The 19506-nt window shown below is 44.2% G+C and overlaps 3 protein-coding genes across 3 annotated transcripts; 2 read left to right on the top strand and 1 right to left on the bottom strand.

Moving 5' to 3' along the window:
• Positions 1 to 699: 699 nt before the first annotated feature.
• LOC146237811 (keratin, type I cytoskeletal 19-like) lies at positions 700 to 4353 on the top strand. Its single transcript, XM_084685065.1, has 8 exons — positions 700 to 1243; positions 1703 to 1785; positions 1951 to 2107; positions 2271 to 2432; positions 2674 to 2799; positions 3463 to 3683; positions 3886 to 3899; positions 4021 to 4353. Exons 1-8 carry the CDS (start codon positions 791 to 793, stop codon positions 4068 to 4070), a joined length of 1266 nt encoding a protein of 421 aa, XP_084541191.1. The 5' UTR covers positions 700 to 790; the 3' UTR covers positions 4071 to 4353.
• A 3854-nt stretch (positions 4354 to 8207) lies between these two features.
• On the top strand, positions 8208 to 11349 carry LOC146237810 (uncharacterized). The gene is made up of 4 exons (XM_084685968.1): positions 8208 to 8260; positions 10269 to 10494; positions 10581 to 10603; positions 10689 to 11349. The coding sequence occupies exons 1-4, from the start codon at positions 8208 to 8210 to the stop codon at positions 10786 to 10788; spliced, it is 402 nt and encodes a 133-aa protein (XP_084542094.1). The 3' UTR covers positions 10789 to 11349.
• Positions 11350 to 15000: 3651 nt separating this feature from the next.
• Positions 15001 to 19233, bottom strand: krt97 (keratin 97). The gene is made up of 8 exons (XM_084685064.1): positions 18800 to 19233; positions 18089 to 18171; positions 17657 to 17813; positions 17002 to 17166; positions 16660 to 16785; positions 15884 to 16104; positions 15631 to 15668; positions 15001 to 15394 (listed from the first exon to the last, which is right to left on the bottom strand). Exons 1-8 carry the CDS (start codon positions 19181 to 19183, stop codon positions 15288 to 15290), a joined length of 1281 nt encoding a protein of 426 aa, XP_084541190.1. The 5' UTR covers positions 19184 to 19233; the 3' UTR covers positions 15001 to 15287.
• Between the last annotated feature and the right edge of the window lie 273 nt (positions 19234 to 19506).

Raw genomic sequence — 19506 nt, 5'->3', positions numbered from 1 at the left:
TTAAGAATTGTTATGAGTTGAGAGTTGAATTGTGTGCTACTTCAGTGTTCAAGCCGATATGTAAAACGATCAATATGTTTCAATGCAAGTGTACCAAGAGGGTATAAATAAGCAACAAAAAAACATGTGAATGACAGTTATTGAAAGTATTACTGAATGCTTTGCAATCAAGGGAATATTGATATGAGGTGAGGCAGTTAACAGTGCAATTCAATTGAACCCTTTTATATTTACAAAAGGTAGATGCCATATTGGCAAACATTGTGCAACGCAGTAGTGAATCGTATGAAAGAGACTGCCAAGAGTTCAGACACACGAGCAGTCTCATTGCTCTGAATATTTAGTATGTGTGATTTCCTCCTACAGTCATTGGCTTCTGGTGCATTACCTCCCCCCGCACACACAGTCCCCCACATGGATTCTCTCATACAACAACACAAGCGCGCGCACACACACGCACATACACACACGCACACACACACATTCCATTACAATTTCCTCACTGGAGTGAAAACTGAACCCTGGTCCTTAAAGGCAAACACACTCTGGGCCGTGTCAATGCTATGAGACAGGGCCCTCAAGCCAAGTCCCACCCTTCCCACCCTCCCACCCTCCCTCCCTCCCTTCCTCCCCTTCCCACCCTCCCTTCCACCCAAGGCCCGCCCCGGAGCCGGGACTATATGAGTCGTTATCCTCCTTGTGTCCACCTCCACACTCCTGAAGGCTCAGGGTTTTTTCCTAACGGTCCTCTCTCTCCTCTCCTCTCATCTTCCTGACTCGCCCCGACGAAATGTCTTTCCAGAGCTACAGCTACCGTTCCGGCGGCGTTCCCAGCAGCGGAGCCTCCACCATCAGCTCCCGCCGGGTGGGCTACGTGTCCAGCGCCCCCAAGGCCTACAGCGTGTACGGGGGAGGCGCCGGCGGCAGCACGCGGATCTCGTCCTCCAGCGCCCGCCACGTCTCCTCGGGCTTTGGCGGTGGCTACGGCGGGGGCTACGGGGGCGGCAGCGGCGGCTTCGACCTGTCGAGCGCCCTGGACCAGAACACCGTCCACCTGAACGAGAAGGCCACCATGCAGAACCTGAACGACCGCCTGGCCACCTACCTGGACAAGGTGCGCTCCCTGGAGGCAGCCAACTCCAAGCTGGAGCTGCAGATCAGAGAGTACTACGAGCAGAAGGGACCAGCCGCTGAGAGGGACTACAGCAACTACTGGGCCATCATCAACGACCTGAAGGACAAGGTAGGGTCCACCAGCCCATCTTTAGGCTCCACAATTCGAATGACTTTTAACAGTTTAAGATTTCCCTGACTGTTCTAAAAGTTGTATAAAACAACTTCAAATGTTGTTTGTATATGGGATTATAGGTTATGGCCAGGGATTATACAGGTACTGTTAAGGAACGAGACTGAGAGAGTTTCTCCTTGCATGCAAAATCTCAGACTCCTAAAACCACAATACCTCTGAGGAGTTGGACTAATGGCTGGGCAAAGTGGCAAACCGGCTGAGGGTGTGTCAATTAGTGTGTTTGTAGTCGGGCTTCAGATAGTCCTTTAAGAGATAAAAAGCTTTTTGAAATTATTTCAATTTTCCACAAATAAATGTGTAATTCTTGTTTAACTCCACATCCTTTTTGAGCAAAGTCTTGCAAAGGCTCTTCAAATAATGTTTGTTGAACTACGATCAATCATGTACTTTCAGATCAATGGTGCCACTATCAACAATGCCAACATCCTGCTCCAGATTGATAACTCCAAACTGGCAGCTGATGACTTCAGGACCAAGTGAGTACTAAAATTGATCAAGATTAGATAAACACTGCTAAAGGAGTTTGTTTAAAACAGTGAGCTTCTCAACACACCGCAAAAGGACCTTGTACTTTCAAACACATCGGCCCTCCTCCAGGAGAAAGTATCCTCGCTTCACACCATTCCGCCGTCTCCAATCAGGTTCGAGCACGAGCTGATCATGCGCCAGTCCGTTGAGGCTGACATCGCCAACCTTCGCCGCCTGTTGGACCAGACCACCCTGACCAAGGCCGACCTGGAGATGCAGATCGAAGGTCTGCAGGATGAGCTGGCTTACCTCAAGAAGAACCACGCAGAGGTGGGTGCTGCAAACACACCAAACGGTCTCCGTCGGAATCGAAAAAGGGCGACGAGATAAAGAACGAATGGCAGAAACGGCATGAAAATCCGTCGGAGGGACTGAAGTGTCAACGACGGTTACCCTTTTAACCTCTGACCTTTCCACCTGTCGTATATCTCAGGAGCTGGCAGCCATGCGGGCTCAGCTCACGGGCACCATCAACGTGGAGGTGGATGCCGCGCCCCAGCAGGACCTCAGCAGAATCATGGACGAGATCCGCGCCCAGTACGAGGGCATCACTGACAAGCACCGTCGCGACCAGGAAACCTGGTTTAATGAAAAGGTAACCGGTCACAATCAGGTAGCCTTTAATCTAGTTTCTACTTGCCTACACTCCCTCCCCCACGCTCCCACACCAAAAATCAAATCCCAGCACTGTCTTCAAAGACTTCCTCGCTTTGAAAACTGTGATTTACAGTTACAATTGGCCAGACGGTGGTAAGTGAGTTTTTTCAAGAGATTACGTTTTTAGGGGGATTTAAGATGTTCCATTGTAACGCTCTCTTGTGCTTGCTTCCTACTAGTCCACGACGTTGTCCAAGGAGGTGGCCGCCAGCACAGAGACCATCCAGACCACCAAGACAGAGGTCAATGACCTCAGACGCACCCTGCAGGGCCTGGAGATCGAGCTGCAGTCGCAGCTCAGCATGGTGGGTCAAGAATCTGACGACAGAGCTTGATTGGCTGCCCATGACTTTTGGCCTTGGATCGGTGACTGAATTGTTTTTATCGTGCTTTCTTCCAAAACGTTGGAAAAGAGAGAGGGAGAGAGATGAATAAGTTGGAAAGGCCTGTGTTCTATCAAAAGCCCTTTTATGGACGCGGCCCTGCTTTTGAAAGACAGAAAGCAGGGTGAATAAGTCTAATGGAATGTAGTGGTGCTGACCCAGAGCTTTGCTCTCATAGATTTTCTGGAACCAGCTGGGAATTTTCATTCCAAGCAATACCCTTTTCATAACTGTAGGTCACTTAAACTATGTTAAGCTAAGATGAAGAATATCAGTTTTGGGAAACACTGCTAACATATTTTTGTATTGGCTCCTGAATATACATCCGAGGAAATAAATCACAATCAGAATCTTGAAGGAACCCATTGCATTAGCATTAGCGTCTAGCAAGGTCTGGTTTGTCTCATCGAATTCTTAATGGGTTCCAGTATCAACAGCAAGGTTAGCTTTGCTGACACTATCATAATAGCATGGACGTGGGTGGCCTTTACTTAGCTCACAGATATTAGCACAGGGGTTTAGCATGTGTCTTTAGCGTCAGGTGCAGCTCGTCAGTGACTGGCATTTCTCTTCTCCCCGTTGCAGAAAGCAGCAATTGACAACACCTTGCGAGAGACCGAGGCTCGCTACAGCGCCATGCTGACCGGCTACCAGAACCAGATCAACATGCTGGAGCAGGAGCTGGGCAACGTGCGCTCCAGCATAGAGCAGCAGGGCCAGGACTACAGGATGCTGCTGGATATCAAGACCAGGCTGGAGCAGGAGATCGCCACCTACAGGAACCTCCTGGAGACCGAGGAATCCAGGTGACATTCAAATCGTTCCTGTCCTTCCTCACAATGTCAAATGTCGTGCGGCCTATAGTCAGCCTAAAGTTGAGTACAAAAAGGTTGATAATTAAAGGAACGTTTAGGTTCGAGGATTAAACTGAGAGGTTTGTGTGGAAGATTCTCGCATTCTGACCACTCACACTTGTCTCTTTTTGCTGTTCCTGCTCCACCTTTGCAGGCCCGCTGTGTCAGGTAAATATCTTCCTCAGTATGTACACAATATAGACCCTGTATGCAGTTTTATGTGAATAGCAGTGTAAGCGTAACAGTAGATTCTGTGCTTGACTCTAACATGACTCTGTCTTCTCCACAGGTGGAACCAAAACCACCGTCACACATACCACAGTGCGCTCATCCAGCTAGATGCTCGACTACCAGCAGAGCAGGACGTTTTCAGAAATACCCACTCACTCACACGCGTTGTTACAAAGAGCATAGCTGTCAATCCAAAGAAAATGTGTTGGGGTACTGACGTGTTAGCACTGTCATTTTCTAACATAATGTTACTCACTAGAAGCTTGACCTGGAGTTGACGTATTGAAATCAGGATGAGATTTAAGGGTGAATTGCACTGAGGGACATTTGCTGGCCCCCTGTTGTGAATGAATGTGTTGTTTCTGACAATAAATCTGCTGGTGAATATAAATTCTTACTGCGTGACTTAAGTGAGTTCACTGACATGGGAAACACCACACACAAAGGAGCCAGAGATTTTTCCATCACATACATGTATTTAGTCCGTAGGCATGACAACCCCGGGTTACTACGGATGGCTTCATGTTAGATAAGAGTGGGGGTTGTCAGGATGTTGGTAGACAATGGCTGCAAACACAGATGTGGGGAAACAAAACTTGCCATGGGGAAGTTGAAGGGTAAGCCCCTGGAGATCATGTTGACCTGGCAGCTCACCTCTCCAAACACAACTCAATGAGGGGCTGGTACGAATTGTTGAACCTACTACCCCCTTGGTGTGGCGAAACAACTCTATGAAGGACCACACCCCGCTGGTCAACTCATTTCAACAGTGCTGGAACATGCACAGTGTGTTACTCACCAAGAGCCTCTGTTGCCAAGGGAACACGGATATAAACATTGACTGGGAGGCAAACACCAACCGGCTGTACAAAGAGAGCCTTTAGTACGTGGAGCGGTTATCTGCTGCACTTTGCTCCTTGCACTAACTCTGAGAGCAGTGGATTTGGGCAGGGGTGTCGGACGTGTGTGTTTGTGTGAGTGTGTTACTATGTATTTTTTTCATGTGTCTTTCTGCGTTCATGATGGAAGCCTTTTGTAAAACGTGCAAAGTTCTGTACTGATAGCAAGAAACTGCCTAGCTAGCGTTGAAACGCAAGTAACACAAACAGTTCCGACGACGAAAAGTTCCACACTCACTCACAAACACCACCCCCACTAGAATACTCAAAGACTTCATATGTTTGAACAAAGAACATATATTATAATGGAACCCGTGATTGTGTTTTCAAGAAGGAAAGATCATGATAAGAAAGGGACATTAAGAATGGGAGAAACCCTCAGGTGTTTCTCGTTATAAAGTAATCCAGTCTCTGTGAACTGTTTGGAGAATGTAATTGCAGTCTTTGTTGATGAAACACTAGAGTTTCAGTGGTGACCTCAGCTTTAGGTAACATGGGTTTTGGATGCAGACTTTGCCTCAGTCGTTTTAAATCATTGTTTTGGTTTCCATGTTAATAGCCTACTCTGACAATAGTTAACAGACACATCCAATTATCAAAATCTCTTTGTTAAAATGTTTGTGCATACAGTTTAGGTCGGGGCCGTTTACTCTGCATCTAATACATAATTGTACTGTTTGTTTGCACTACTGTTTGGGTAATTAATTTTGTGTAAACTGTTAAACTGCCCAGATAATTTTACAGCAACTTTTGAAGTCTGACTCATGCCGTGTTAGAGATGTTTAAAATAATAGATTTTGTTTAAAAAAAAAAAAAAAACATAAATTGAGTTTGTGATTTGGTGGTAACAGCATACATTTAGATTGTTGAAGTGTTCTGGGATTGCCCTGCTTCACTGGCCTGGTCCTAACCAGACTCTCGTACATTTCATTTGTACAGAGAATCTGGCCTCGCTCCATTGAGAAGCATTGACTTCCTTGTAGGCGGGTACTCTGTTGAAATTTAAAACTATTGGATCTGCCCAGAGCCACTCTGATCTACCATAACCAATCGCTAGCGTTCACCTTAGCCAACTCCTTCACCACTACTGTAACAGAGCTAGCTGCCGTAGCTGGAAAATCAAACTTTTCCCAAACCCCGTGAGGAGGAGGGCCACAACATCATGGCCACCAACAAAACTCAGCAAAACTTTGCTCGCATCTTTGTCCGCCGCCATTACGGAACTACAACACAAACTAGCGCACAACATCAACGTCATTGTTTTCTGCCACTCCCTCTGTTCGCTGATTGGCCGGTTAAAAATTAACCTGCAAAATCGGACTTACGTACTGAATGGCCAGAGAGTACAGAAGCAAAATCAAAATTGAGCAGAAGTACGTAGGACGGCAGAGCCAGGCTACTGCTTCACTGGAGTTGGCAAACAACATTTTCCATGGTCAGAGAATGCTTGCGATCAATGTCCTTGTCACTTATTGAAGTCTGACATAATTACTAAACTGATAAACCACCAAGCTCATTTGACAATATTTGTCTTTAAAGGGGGTGAGAAGAAAAATGCCTCATAGGGAAGCAATGCCGTCCACAGCCTATTCTTGTGCTGTGTTAAGTTTGACACTAAGGCCAAGAAAAATTCCTAACCTCGGCCCCAGGTCACAGACAGTGCCTAGCATCAGAGCTATCTGTGAAAGCCTAAACATCTGCGGACACAGCAAAACTTGGAATCTACCAACGATGAGAGAGCGTGGAATACTTGCGAACTCCGTTCTGCTTCTCTGAGGCTCAGCCAAATGCTAGCGACATGTGAATTTTCAACCCCTATCGCTGCTCTCAGTTGCTTCTCCATTGCCACTTGATCAAACACCGTCATCAATTTGTTGGTTTTAGAGTTCCTGTCCTGCATTGCGTCATGCATCCAGCCCCTTCTCCACTCAGAGTGAAATCTGTGTCAGACTCCTAAAAATGACACTCTGCAACAATCCTGTTGCGAGCAAGTACTGTATGCAACATTGTTGAGCAACGCCTGTCGCTGTGGAGACGTTACACATTGGAACAGCGTTGAACAAGTCAGACGTGTTCCATGTAAAAACCCCACCCTGTTCTTATCAGTGATCACTACCCACCCAGTATATCAGTGTAAGGAACTAAGGTAGCCTATAAGGGATGAAGACTTTCTGTATATTGGTTTCACATTTACTGTATCTGTGTCTGTGTGAGTTGCAGCACTGAAGCACAAAGGAACAAAGGAGTTTCATTGATATCCAAACTGTCTGAACATATAGATGTAGGATACAGTAAGTGTCTCTTGCATGCGATAAAGATACATTTGACCTCTACCAGCTGTGGTTCAAATGCCGTTTATATTTTTCCCTCAAAGAAACAAAAGAGACCGGATACTGTAGCCTAGTTATGTTGCCAGAAACCTGGTGTGCCAACTGGTCAGATTACAAACCACCAAGGGAGCAATTGAACAACAAGCAGGAAAGTGATCCACATTTTCCCAACCAAGCTGGAGTTGGAAGCTACAAGTATGACTCAACTTCTCCAAACCCTGCATGTTTGAGTAAAACTTTGCAGGACGGTCTCACCATGTCCCAATTCCAAATGTTTTGACAAAATATCCACTTTGGTTGGCATTTTTCCAAATCATATCATGGGGCCATTCACGCAGGTCAGACTAACAACTTCACGTTGCTAGGAGGATGTAGCTGTGGTGGAACCACACTGACATCCAGTGTCCTAGACTGTCCTTACTCACTCAGGTTCAGGGAGTGTGCTGCCAACCACAAGGCTATCATGTAGTGGATGAAATGAGTCACTGTCACTTCCGGAACCAAGGCGTGGCAAGCCGTGGTGGCTGCCACCCCAAGACTTGTCACCCCAATCTCCCAATGCCTAAAATATATATTTGTACATTATAGTACTTTTCATTCAATAATATTCATATTATTTGCATTATTCAAGCCACAATGTTAGAATCATTTATGGTGGCATCAGGTCACGCCGTCACTCTATGCCTCCTGCCACCTCCTGTCATCTAAGGTGAAAATACCTAGAACCACCCCTGTTTATCTAAATCCACCCCTGTACAAGTCTCTAATTAGGCTCCTAAAGTCTTAAATTAGGCTCTCTAGCGCTCCCTGCTGTTTCCTCTCAGGTCATGTTCACACTTATAGTTTGGTTCTCCTGGTTCTCTTGGTCCGGACCGAAAATTATATGAAAATGATACATGTTCGCTTAGTGTTCACACTGGCATATACCACCGAACCGAAACAACAGGCATATGGATCAGGTTGCAGCCTGATTGGACAGCTTTTAAAACTATCACTGAACATTATTTTACATGACCATGTCAAAGAGCTGTGAGACTGTGGAGCTTGTTGAGGACCTCAAAAAGCTGAGGTGTGTGTGTGTGTGTATGTGTCTGTTTGAATTCATTTGTGAGAAAAGGAACGAGAGAGGGAGAGAATGAAGAGGCAGGAGAGAGAGACTGTCAGAGAAATTAAGAATGTAACGTTGTATAGTGAATATTACTGGTGCTTAGCATTCCTTGTCAGCACAAAGGATAACCCCCTCAACATGAACTATAGATAACACTAGGCTTACATAAACAAACTGACCTAGGCTGACCATTATCTTACTAGACATGCCATAAATATGCTCATCTTATCTGTACTGAGTGGGCCAACTGGTCAGCCTAAAGGGTCCTGCAAGGGACCCACGCACACACACACGCACGCGCACACACACACGCACACACACACACACACGCACACACGCACACACACGGGCACGCACGCAACAACTCTGGGATCAATCACCTCGACAGCAGGAATGCAGGGGGAGGGGACGTCCCACTTATATGTTTGAATGGTCTTACATGAAGACTAGAGACCCAGACAACTTTGTATCGCGATAAACTTGTCTCCTTGCTGGCAAGAATTGTACTTTCTTTGAATCCGATGACTCTGTGCCATTCTTTAATAGACGATTTACTTAACAGTGTCTCATAAAAACGTACACATCGTGAAGGTCATTTCTGCTAATTAAACAGCAGCCATTCAGCATGCAACACACATCAACGGTGAAAGGGGCGAGTTTGAATTTCTCCTGAGAAGGAACAGATCAGCTGTCTCTCTTTACTTCCTGGTCTGCTGAAGCTCCACCTACTACCTGACTCACCTGTCAGAATCCAGGAAGTAGACATCAGTCTTTCTCTGGTCACTGACAGGCTCTGAGAATCACTGTTCTGCTATGAGAGAAAACTGAACTAAAGTACAACTCGCACCGAGAAGAAAGAGAACCTGTCTTTACTCAACTACAGGAGGGAATACTGTTATCAACAGAGACTTTAACGCACTGCTGACTGAATCAGAACAAGTTTTGAGGAATAAAACTTAAAAATGAAAGCAAATGTAAGAGTATGTGCCAAAATGGCATCCAGCTCATCTCTCCCAGAGGAGGGTCTCTCCTGTTCTGTGTGCTGTGACATCTTTACAGACCCTTTCATCCTGACATGTAGCCACGGCTTCTGTAAAGCCTGTCTGCAGGAATACTGGAAGGAGAATAAGGAAAAGAATCGTCCAGTTTGCAGAAGAAAATCTTCAAGGGATTTACTTCCTTCTAACCTGGCTTTGAAGAACCTGTGCGAGTCCTTCTTACAGGAGAGACGTCAGAGAACTTCAGCAGGGACTGAGGTGCTCTGCAGTCTGCACAGTGAGAAACTCAAGCTCTACTGTCTGGATGATAAACAGCCAGTGTGTTTGGTGTGTCGAGACTCAGAACTACACCCTAACCACACATTCAGACCCATAGATGAAGCTGCACGAAATCATAAGGTACAATTCAAGTATCTCTCAAACATGATACACAACGTTCAATGTTATATCATGTTATGCCTTCTGTAAGAAATCACAAGAGATATTGTATGACGTAACGTTTGGAATGAGGTCTATCACAATTACAGTGTCAAGTTGTGTGTAAAGAAGCAGGAGTTTAGTTAACATAGATGCATATGAGTTGCCTCAATCATGTCTTTTATATTACAGTGTTTTCATCTCCGATGGTTAGTGAAACAGCAACACCTGTCTCACACAAAATGTCCGGCTGAATACAACCAGCCTGTGTCGGACAGACACAGTTCTAATGATCTCCCCGTGTATTCATCACTCTCACATATGAGAGAATGCACAACCTTTCCTCGAAAACATGTTTTGTTTCATTCCAGGAGAAACTCCAGCTTGCTCTGAAATCCTTACGGAAGAAGCTGGAAGTCTTTAATACGGTTAAACATACCTGTGATCAAACAGCAGAACACTTTAAGGTAAAAAAAGTTGAGTAATAATACATGACTGTTTTGACATTGAAAGCTCTGGTCACCTAAACGCTTTATGAACCTGCTTGTTCTCAGATCCAGACCCAGCACACAGAGGCAGATTAAGGAGTTTCAGAACCTTCTCCTGTTTCTACGAGAGGAAGAGGAGGCCAGGATAGCTGCACTGAGGATGGAGGAGAAGCGGAAGAGTCAGATGATGAGGGAGAAGATTGAGGGGATGAACAGAGAGATATCAACACTTTCAGACACAATCAGAGTCATAGAGGAGGAGCTGAGAGCTGAAGACATCTCGTTCCTGCAGGTCAGGACTGATCTCTCTTAGTTCGTATGGAATGGCTGGCTGGGTGTGTTTATGAGTGTCTAGCTTCATCTTCTGTATCTCCACAGAACTACAAGGACACAGTGAAAAGGTAAGTGGCCTGCCTCCTGTCTTTCTCTTCTCTGTGGTTGCGAACCAAACCCCACAGCAGCTCTGACTCCAGAATGTCTGTCCAGAGGAAGGGAGACAAACTGGGTGGATACTGGGGAATTTGGTTCTACAACGGTGACTACACAGCAGCGTCATCATCCGGGTCGGTCACTGTTCTCACAGTGAGACAGAAACCCCGGAGGATCAGAGTGCAGCTGGACTGGGACGGAGGAAAGCTGGAATGCTCTGACCCTGATAGGAACATACACCTGCACACATTCACGGACATCTTCCCTGAGAGTCTTTCCATGCATTGGTAATGGCTGCCCTCTCCACCCTCTGATGATCTCACCAGTGAAGGCCTCTGTAACCGTCGAACATCAGAGTCATTAGAGAGGGCACCACCTCTATCTGGAACAGTAGAACAGCATGTGTTTACAACCTTCCTGTCATGAAGACTACCAACCTATAACATGAACATCAAGGTACAAATAACAAAGACCAATATGAGTGAGGGAATTATAGGTAGGATGTTCTTAATGATTTACAGGGTCTGATATCAGAAGTAATTTACTTATCTTGTAAACATGTAATATCTGTATGTATACAGTACATTTACACTATTTCAATAGCATTGTATTTTGTTCTACTCATATTTTCCAATCAAATGCTTAGTCAACTTACTATGTTATTCTACTTGATTACATTTGAACATGAATCTTAACTGCTGTTGTTTCTTTGTGTTCAAATAAAATATGATGAACTGTAACATGAAGTGGTGCAGTGTTGTTCATCTCTCTCGTGCTCCTGTTTAATTCATGTAATTCTCTCCTCCACCAGTAGAGGGTAATGCTGTACAGCAGATTCTTCCACCAGGAGACTCTTTAATAAGGAGTTTTACCTCCTCGCTTGCCCTCTGGTCATTTTGTTACTACTCTAATGGGTTGCATCTTGTGACGTCCCATCCTATTACTGGTCCGTTTTGACATCTTTGGTCGGATGAATATTACTGATGAAAAAAAAGTGGAAATGAAAAACAACAGCTTGCAACTTGACGAGTTGCACTTGGATTTAGCTAAAGGGGCATTTATATGATCTAGAGCCAAATGGTTAGAGGAGGGCGAGAATAACTGTAGTTATTTTTGTTCACTGGAAAAGAGGAATGGCTAAAGAAAAACCCTGACTGGCCAAAGAAAAACCTTGACCTAAATGGTACCAAATCTAATGACCCTGTGTTCATTTCAGAATTTGTTACTGACAAAGGTTCACAAAGGTCTGTCCACTTCCCAGTTTAATCCCAGTAACTGCAGCATGTTCATTGAGAAAATAAGTTAATACATTCCGATAATCAATGGCACTTACAAAGCAGTTTGTGATTCTAATACAACTGTTGCTGAAATAAGGAAAGCTCTCCATTCCATGAAAAAAGGAAAGGCTCCTGGTATAGACTGTCATTCAGTGGAATTCAATATGCATTTTTGGGAATATTCAGGGTCCTTTGCTTTGTATGTATGAAGAATGTGTGGAGTAAAAGGAGATAACTACCACTGTGAAACAAGGAATTATTTCACTCATCCCTAAGCCGAATAAAGACGCACAGTGTATTGACGACTGGCGTCCAATTTCACTGTTAACGATTGATTATAAAATATTCGCTTTAGTCTATGCACATACACTTAATTCTGGCCTTGGTGATGTATCAGAAACACAGTCTGGCTTTGTGAAAAGTCGTCATAGAACAAACAATGTAAGGCGCGTGCTTGATCTGGTAGACTATGCTGATGAAGAGCACCCACAGGCTCTTCTTCCTTTTCTACACTTCTGCAAGGCCTTTGACACTATTGAACATGCATCTCTTTTGAAAACTTATTTGGTTTTGGTGATTATGTTATGAATATTGTTGAAATGCTTCATAAGGATATAAATAGCTGTGTTATAATTAATCAAAATACGACAAATAGATTTGAGATCAAACGTGGAATAAGGCAGGGATGCCCAGTCTCTCCCTTCTTATTTCTCCTGGTCACAGAATTGCTGGCATTAAGTATAGTTCATAATCTCGAGGGTAATCTTTAAAGGTATACATATTTTTTAAAGAAAAATTAAAATTGCACAAATGGCAGATGACTCAATTTTGTTTATGCAAGACAAAGATCAGCTGTCTTGTGCTTTAACTTTGGTTTAGCATTCTCAAGTGCCTCCAGCTGAACATTTACAAGTGTGAGATCTTACCTTTGCATGAGTGTGATGACAGCCTCATGAAGAATATTCCAGATAAACAAACGGTTTAATATGTTGGAATTCACATAACTCTGAATGGAACAGATAGACGGCAGTTAACCCGTACAGCGAAAATGGCCAAAACAAAAAGTATTTTGAACTTTTGGTTGCAAAGAGACTTATCAATGTTTGGTAAAACTATTTTATCAAAGGCAGACAGTCTCTCTCACTTAGTATATATCCCTCACTCTATTTATTTGTTAATAATGAATCATGAATATATATATTATTATTTTTTCTGGACATTGTCTGGACATATAAACCTCACAAACTTAAGAAGGAGGTGCTCTGATGGCAAAGCCCAAGGAGGTTTAGATTTCCTGGACTTCACAGACACAATTTCATTGAGAGTTGGCTGGATCAGGAGATGTCTTATACATCCCAAGTCTTTATGGTGTTTTATCCACAATCCTATATTTAACCAGACTGGTGGTCTTTCTTCTGTTTTAAGATGTAACTATGCCCCGGCCAAATTACCTGTGCAATGTCTTCTTGCATGGAAACTGCGTTTCATTCACAACTTCTCACCTCATAAAACACTCATTTGGAACAATGCAGATATTACAGTTAAAAACAAATCCCTGTTTTTCTCTGGATGGTTTGAGAATGGCATTCATAATGTTTTCTTTGTTTGATAGATCTGGCAATATACTGACATATGAACAATTTCTGTCACGCCATGGCCTTCCGGTCCCATTTAGAGAATTTAACTCACTCACTAAAGGTATCACTAAGGGGTTAATCCAACTTATCAAATGTCAGCTTTCTTTTGGTATGGACAACGCAACACAACATAAATGACTCTTTTTTGAGTGTGAGAAGGCAAAAACGTTTGTTAATGACTTAAATTATTATCTTTTTGAATTATCGTATTCTCTTACTGCAAAGGATTTTCTCTTTTATTATGAGAACCCTGTAAACTTCCCTTTGGAATTTGTTGTAAACATTTTACTCTGCAAGTCAAATTTTTCCTCCACAAACAAAAATGGCTACAAGGATGGCCATCCTTCCATGTCTTTAAGCTAGAAATTGACACTTCTTAATTCTCTTCGTTTGGTTAAAAATAACCGAAAAATTACTTTTATGTCTCCTCCACACGGTTTTTAAATGATAATTAATTATTGCCTCTTTGTTCTGTGTTTATTATTATTTGGTCAGTGTTGCATTTGTTTAGAAGCGGACAGAGACCTACTTTTCAAGCGGTCCTCCGGTCCGCACCAGGTTACGGATGACTGACAGCGTTCACACGTACTAACAGAGCAATTGCACTACCGTTAATCGATACAAACCTGTTTGTGTGAACACAAACTTAAACTTGCAGTGCTTATCTGCAATTTTCCTAAATACGGTTGTTGTACAATATTGCAATGCTGCTGCCATCTAGTGGAACTTTTCAGTAAAATATTCATTTTATTTCCTTACCTTGTAGACCCATATCTTACATGAACACAACCTCTCATCGTCAGGCCTCTAGGCATTCCTGTTTCTTCAACTGTCCCTATCAATGTAAACAATGCCAAAAGAAGAATGCTCTTGCTTTACCTGAACTCTGAATTTTGTCCCATGTCTTAGCGATACATGCAGTACAAAAGAAATGTATTTGGAGGGATGCTTCACTCCTTTCTCCTGATAATTCAGGAACTCAAATTAACAAGTGTTATCATCTGGGCATGGAACTACGCCATATCCAAGTTATTAATATGATTTACCTGGTTTGCTTGGGTTGTGTCAGGCTTACTCATAATTTCTGTTCTTGTTGATGACAATGCAGATCTGTATCACCAGATAAAGTGACCAAATTCTACATTAACCTTCATGTTACGGATTAAAAAGGTGCAGTATACGAGAGTATTTATATTGGATCTATTCTCCGATGAGCCATATGCACCTCAATTAACTGCCCTACTAGATACATTTGCTTCCTTTTTCAAAGCTCATAAAAGGATGACGTGGCAAGTCAGCACTCGGACCTTGAGCCATTCTCAAAAAGGCTCTTCCTTCCTGTTTGACTGTTTGGCTAGGTTACATTAACACTATCTACTCCACACTACGCTCAATCCCGTCGTGACGGACAAATATGCAATCAGGTCCAACAAAATGACACATAACCATAACATGTAAACATATGCAGCACCGCTTCTTTATTGTGTTTTTTTAATGCTGAACATTTTGGTGGGGTATCTTATCTACGATAAGTACAAATGAGTATAAGTGGTGTAGCCAATGTCAGGCATTCTAACATCTGTTTAAGAGTTGGTTTTGTTTGAAATATAATAGTCTTAAATTAAATATTCTTGATGTTACTGGGGAGTTATCCATCTCTGGGCCCACATTTAGGCATGGGGGCATGGGTCAAGTCAGGGGGACAATATTGGGTGGTGGTGGTGGTGTCAGGGTGGGCATCTCTACTTGCTGACCACTGCCACATCCACATCCTCTGTGCGAGAGACCACCTTTCCGTCAACCACCTCCTCGACGACTGTCCTGACCCTCTTGGTGATCACGGGCGCCTCTGCAGAACAAGAAAAAGCACGCAGAGCAATCAGCACACTTTGAATTTTCTACTTTGAGTGAAATAAATGGGAATATGCTGAAACTAACCCTAACCAATTTAGGATCAAGCACAATTTCATTTGAAACCTTTCCTGATGCCAACAATGGCTGATTTACGGTATTCGTCTGTTATTAACATGGATGTATCATGTGATGATGTGAGATAGAAAGGGAAAGAATTCTCCTGCAACTTACGTTTCACAACCTCGACCTTCTTTATGATCACGGCTTGGCTGGAAAAGAGAGGGGACAGAGTGAGTGTTGACACCGTGACAATCCAAAAACGTTATATCTCTGAAAACGTTATATCTCTCAATAGTGCCGTCTGGCCCACACCCATATCCAGTAGATACTGTATCTCGTGGATAAGGGCTGGGATTAGAATTGGAATCGGGGTCGTTTCTACAGTCGGGCCTTCTGCCCTGGATGTGGACGGCTCTGGTCTTACCTCACGTCCTCTCCGTCCAGCAGCCTCCTGTACTCGGCGATCTCCATCTCCAGCCTGGTCTTGATGTCCAGCAGCATCTTGTACTCGCAGGCCTGCCTCTCGATGTCCATCTTCATCTTGGCGAGTTCGGTCTCCAAGCTGTTGACTGTGATCTGGAGCTGGCTCAGTTGCCTGTTGTACCTGTTCTGTGTTTCGGTCAGCTGGCCCTCCATGGCGGATCTCTGGAAGAGGAGGAAGAGGAAGGAAGAGGAAGGAAAAGGAAGGAAGAGGAAGGAAGAGGAAGGAAGAGGAAGGAAGAGGATGGAAAAGGAAGGAAGAGGAAGGAAGAGGAAGGAAGGTTGAGGAGGAGGAGAAAGAGGCGAGGAGAAGGGGGAGAGGGGCAGAAGGGTGGTTGAGGAGGAGTATGAATGAATTGTCGAGGGCGAGGGTTGATTTGACAGGCGTCGTCGCCTTGGGTTTCAAGATTTCGACACGATCTGGACGTTTCGCTCGAGACATGATTGACTTATTCGTCTCTTTAGTTCATCCATCATCATTAACAGTTACACACAACCAAAGGACCTCCCGTCCCTTAAGCAAGGAATGTTTATAGGGATCCTCACTGCCTACCGCTTTAAGTGACAAGTTCACTGAAAATGTCATGGTGTAAAAGAACAAATGACTGTTGAGCAGATAAACATGAGTTATATGAGCTGTAACACGTTGTTAAGGTCACATGTTTCAGAACAGAATTTACAATCTGTGTGTGTGTGTGTGTGTGTGTGTGAGGCCTTTACCAAGTTAATCTGGGATTGTAGCTCGATCTCCAGGCTCTGGAAGGTCCTCTTTAGCTCGCTGAGCTCTTGTTGGGCCATCTGGAGTTCCTGTGTGTTGCTTGTCACCACCTTGTTCAGCTCATCAAACTGCAGGAGAAGAACCGCATGGTCAGGGTCATGTGAATCTGAACTGTACAGTTCATGAAATCCATGACAGTGGTGAGAAATAGGATTGTAATACAAAAAAAAGGTCAAAAGACGGCTCAGTGCGTTTGAAAGACCGGTTCTTTTGGCTGGTTTCAGACTTTCGGAGGGCAACTCTGGAGGGAAAATCTCCCAGTGTCGTCGTCTCTTTTTCCTCACCTTGACCTTGTACCAGGCCTCCATTTCGCGACGGTTCTTATCCACGATGCCCTCGTACTGGGCCCTGATCTCATCCATCACGCGGGCCATGTCCTCCTGGGGCGCGGCGTCCACCTCCACATTGACCGAGCTGGAACTCATGGCGGCGCGCATGGCGTCCATCTCCTATACGCGGTGGCGAGAAAATGTCAAGGTCAGGAGAGGTCAGAACCAGGCTAGAGGTCGTCTGGGAAATGGAAAGGGTTTAGCTTGGGTCAAGTGTTAAGTGGTCAACTTGACACAAATGAGACCCTTAATGATGTATGGTTAAAGTGTAGCTATCTGTGGCGTGGTTTATTCCCATGCTTTAGAACTGGGCTATAAGTAAATACGGTGACGTGAGTAATTCATCTGAAGGTTACGTCATCTCAATTGTGGTGGAGCTGCCTTTGTGGCGACAGCACCAGTATCACCAGCTTAGAAGGTACACAAAGCTAGTGGGCACATCAAACACAAACTTTTGTGTTTGTGTACCATCAATAACCCATTCAAAGACAATACTGGTTAGCAAACAATGACAACAATCCAAAGATGGAAGAAGAGCCACTTTTTAGAGACTACTTTTCTTGTGGGACACTTGTCAGGGGCCTGCTGAAGGACTCCATCGAGCACCGACCTCAGCGTGGTTCTTCTTGAGATAGAGAAGCTCCTCCTTCAGGCCCTCGATCTGCATCTCCAGGTCGGACCGGGACATGGTGAGCTCATCCAGAACCTTCCTCAGTCCTGCGATATCTGCTTCCACCGACATGCGCATTGACATTTCGTTCTCATACCTGCCGCGGGGAAAGCAAAACACGTGAGTGCTCGTGCCGAACATAGTCAACTGACTTGCTCAACGGTGTTGCCACCAACAGTAAGAGGACACTTGACAAAACCAGTTGTTCCAGTATCACTTTCCGCCGACCACGACATTCACCACAGTGGTGTGATGTGACTTGGATGAAGTGATCTGTGCATCTTACATCCTACATACAACTAGGGTCTTGCTGTATTGTTATTTCACAGACAAAGTTGATTGACTTTTTAAAGACTCTCTGTTTTTACTCACTTGAGTTTGAAATCTTCAGCGGCCAGTTTTGCATTGTCGATCATGAGGAGGATTCTGGCGTTGTCCAAGGAAGCAACGCTGATCTGAAATAAAAGTAAAAAAGAACATGGAACAACGTTAAATCATTTGCTCTCCTTAAGCTGTTATAACTCTTGAAGTGTTTATGGGTGAATCAAAGGTAACCCAAGCGGCCATTTTCTAAGGTCAAGCAACTATGGTGTTTATGTCAAAGATGTAATTGTGACCTTCTCACCAAGGTGAAAATCACATGTTCACGTTTAATCAAGTTACCTTTAATGTTTAAGTGGTTAGCATTGCATGATGGTAAACTACGAACGACAGTAAGACACTTTGAAGGTAAAATAAACTGGTGTGACAGTTTTAAAAACAATAATAACTATATGTCTACATTTTAAAACGAATAATACATCAATAATAACAATTAACTCGGCCATTTGAGAAAATACACAGTGTAGACTATCAAGACAAACCTGTCTGTTCCACACACTTTTATCGCGTAATCCTTCACAGAGTATATTTCTGTGGGGCAACTGCGCTAAATGTTTTTTTAAATCCACAACCTCAGGGCATGCTTACAGTGCAACTACTTTTTATAGCATTTATTTGTGTATTTTCAACCAATAGCCTAATGTGACTTAATATGCTTTATACAATATGAAATAAAATAATTACATGTTAAATTATGCTCACCTTTTTGCGCAGGTCAGCAATAATAGCCTGGTATTTGCTGTAGTCATTGACGACGGGAGCTTTCTTTTCATACCACTCGCGGATTTGAAACTCGAGCTTGGCATTAGCAGTCTCCAGAGAGCGGACCTTGTCCAGGTAGGTGGCCAGACGGTCATTCAGGTTCTGCATGGTAGCCTTCTCGCTGGCGGCATTGTTCCCTCCGGCCGCGCTGGACAAGTCAAAGCCGCCTCTTGAGCCCGAAGCATAGGACACACGCACGCTTTGCCCCCCTGCACCTCCATAGACACTTGGTGCCCTTGACATGCCAACTCGAGATGAGTATCCGTAGAGAGAGGCAGAGGAGGGACGGCTGGAGGAATAACTGCGCTGGGACAAGGTGCTCATGGCGACGCCGGTTGTGATGGATAAGCACTTCAAATCGCCGAGTGGTAAATTGAGAGTTGGTACTGGACTACCTTACAGTAGCAGAATATATAGGCTACCCTTAGCACGTGGGAGCGGCTTCAGGGCGTGCATAGATAATAATTTACATGAGAGAGATATGCATCACACATCTTTAACAGGTGTGTCAGCCCTGAAAAATGAGAAAGTGCGCTAGGCGTGGTGCGCGTGAAAGACTCCCACCTATTGTGTCATCCTCATGTCAGAATGGTGTTACGGTCCGTTTTTAAATCGAGTCAGTTGTATGAGGGTCGCAGTTTCACACG

Source organism: Hypomesus nipponensis, chromosome 21 (assembly GCF_054491055.1).
Source record: "Hypomesus nipponensis isolate SF chromosome 21, ASM5449105v1, whole genome shotgun sequence".
NCBI classification, from domain to species: domain Eukaryota; kingdom Metazoa; phylum Chordata; class Actinopteri; order Osmeriformes; family Osmeridae; genus Hypomesus; species Hypomesus nipponensis.
This window is presented reverse-complemented; position numbering and strand designations above follow the sequence as displayed.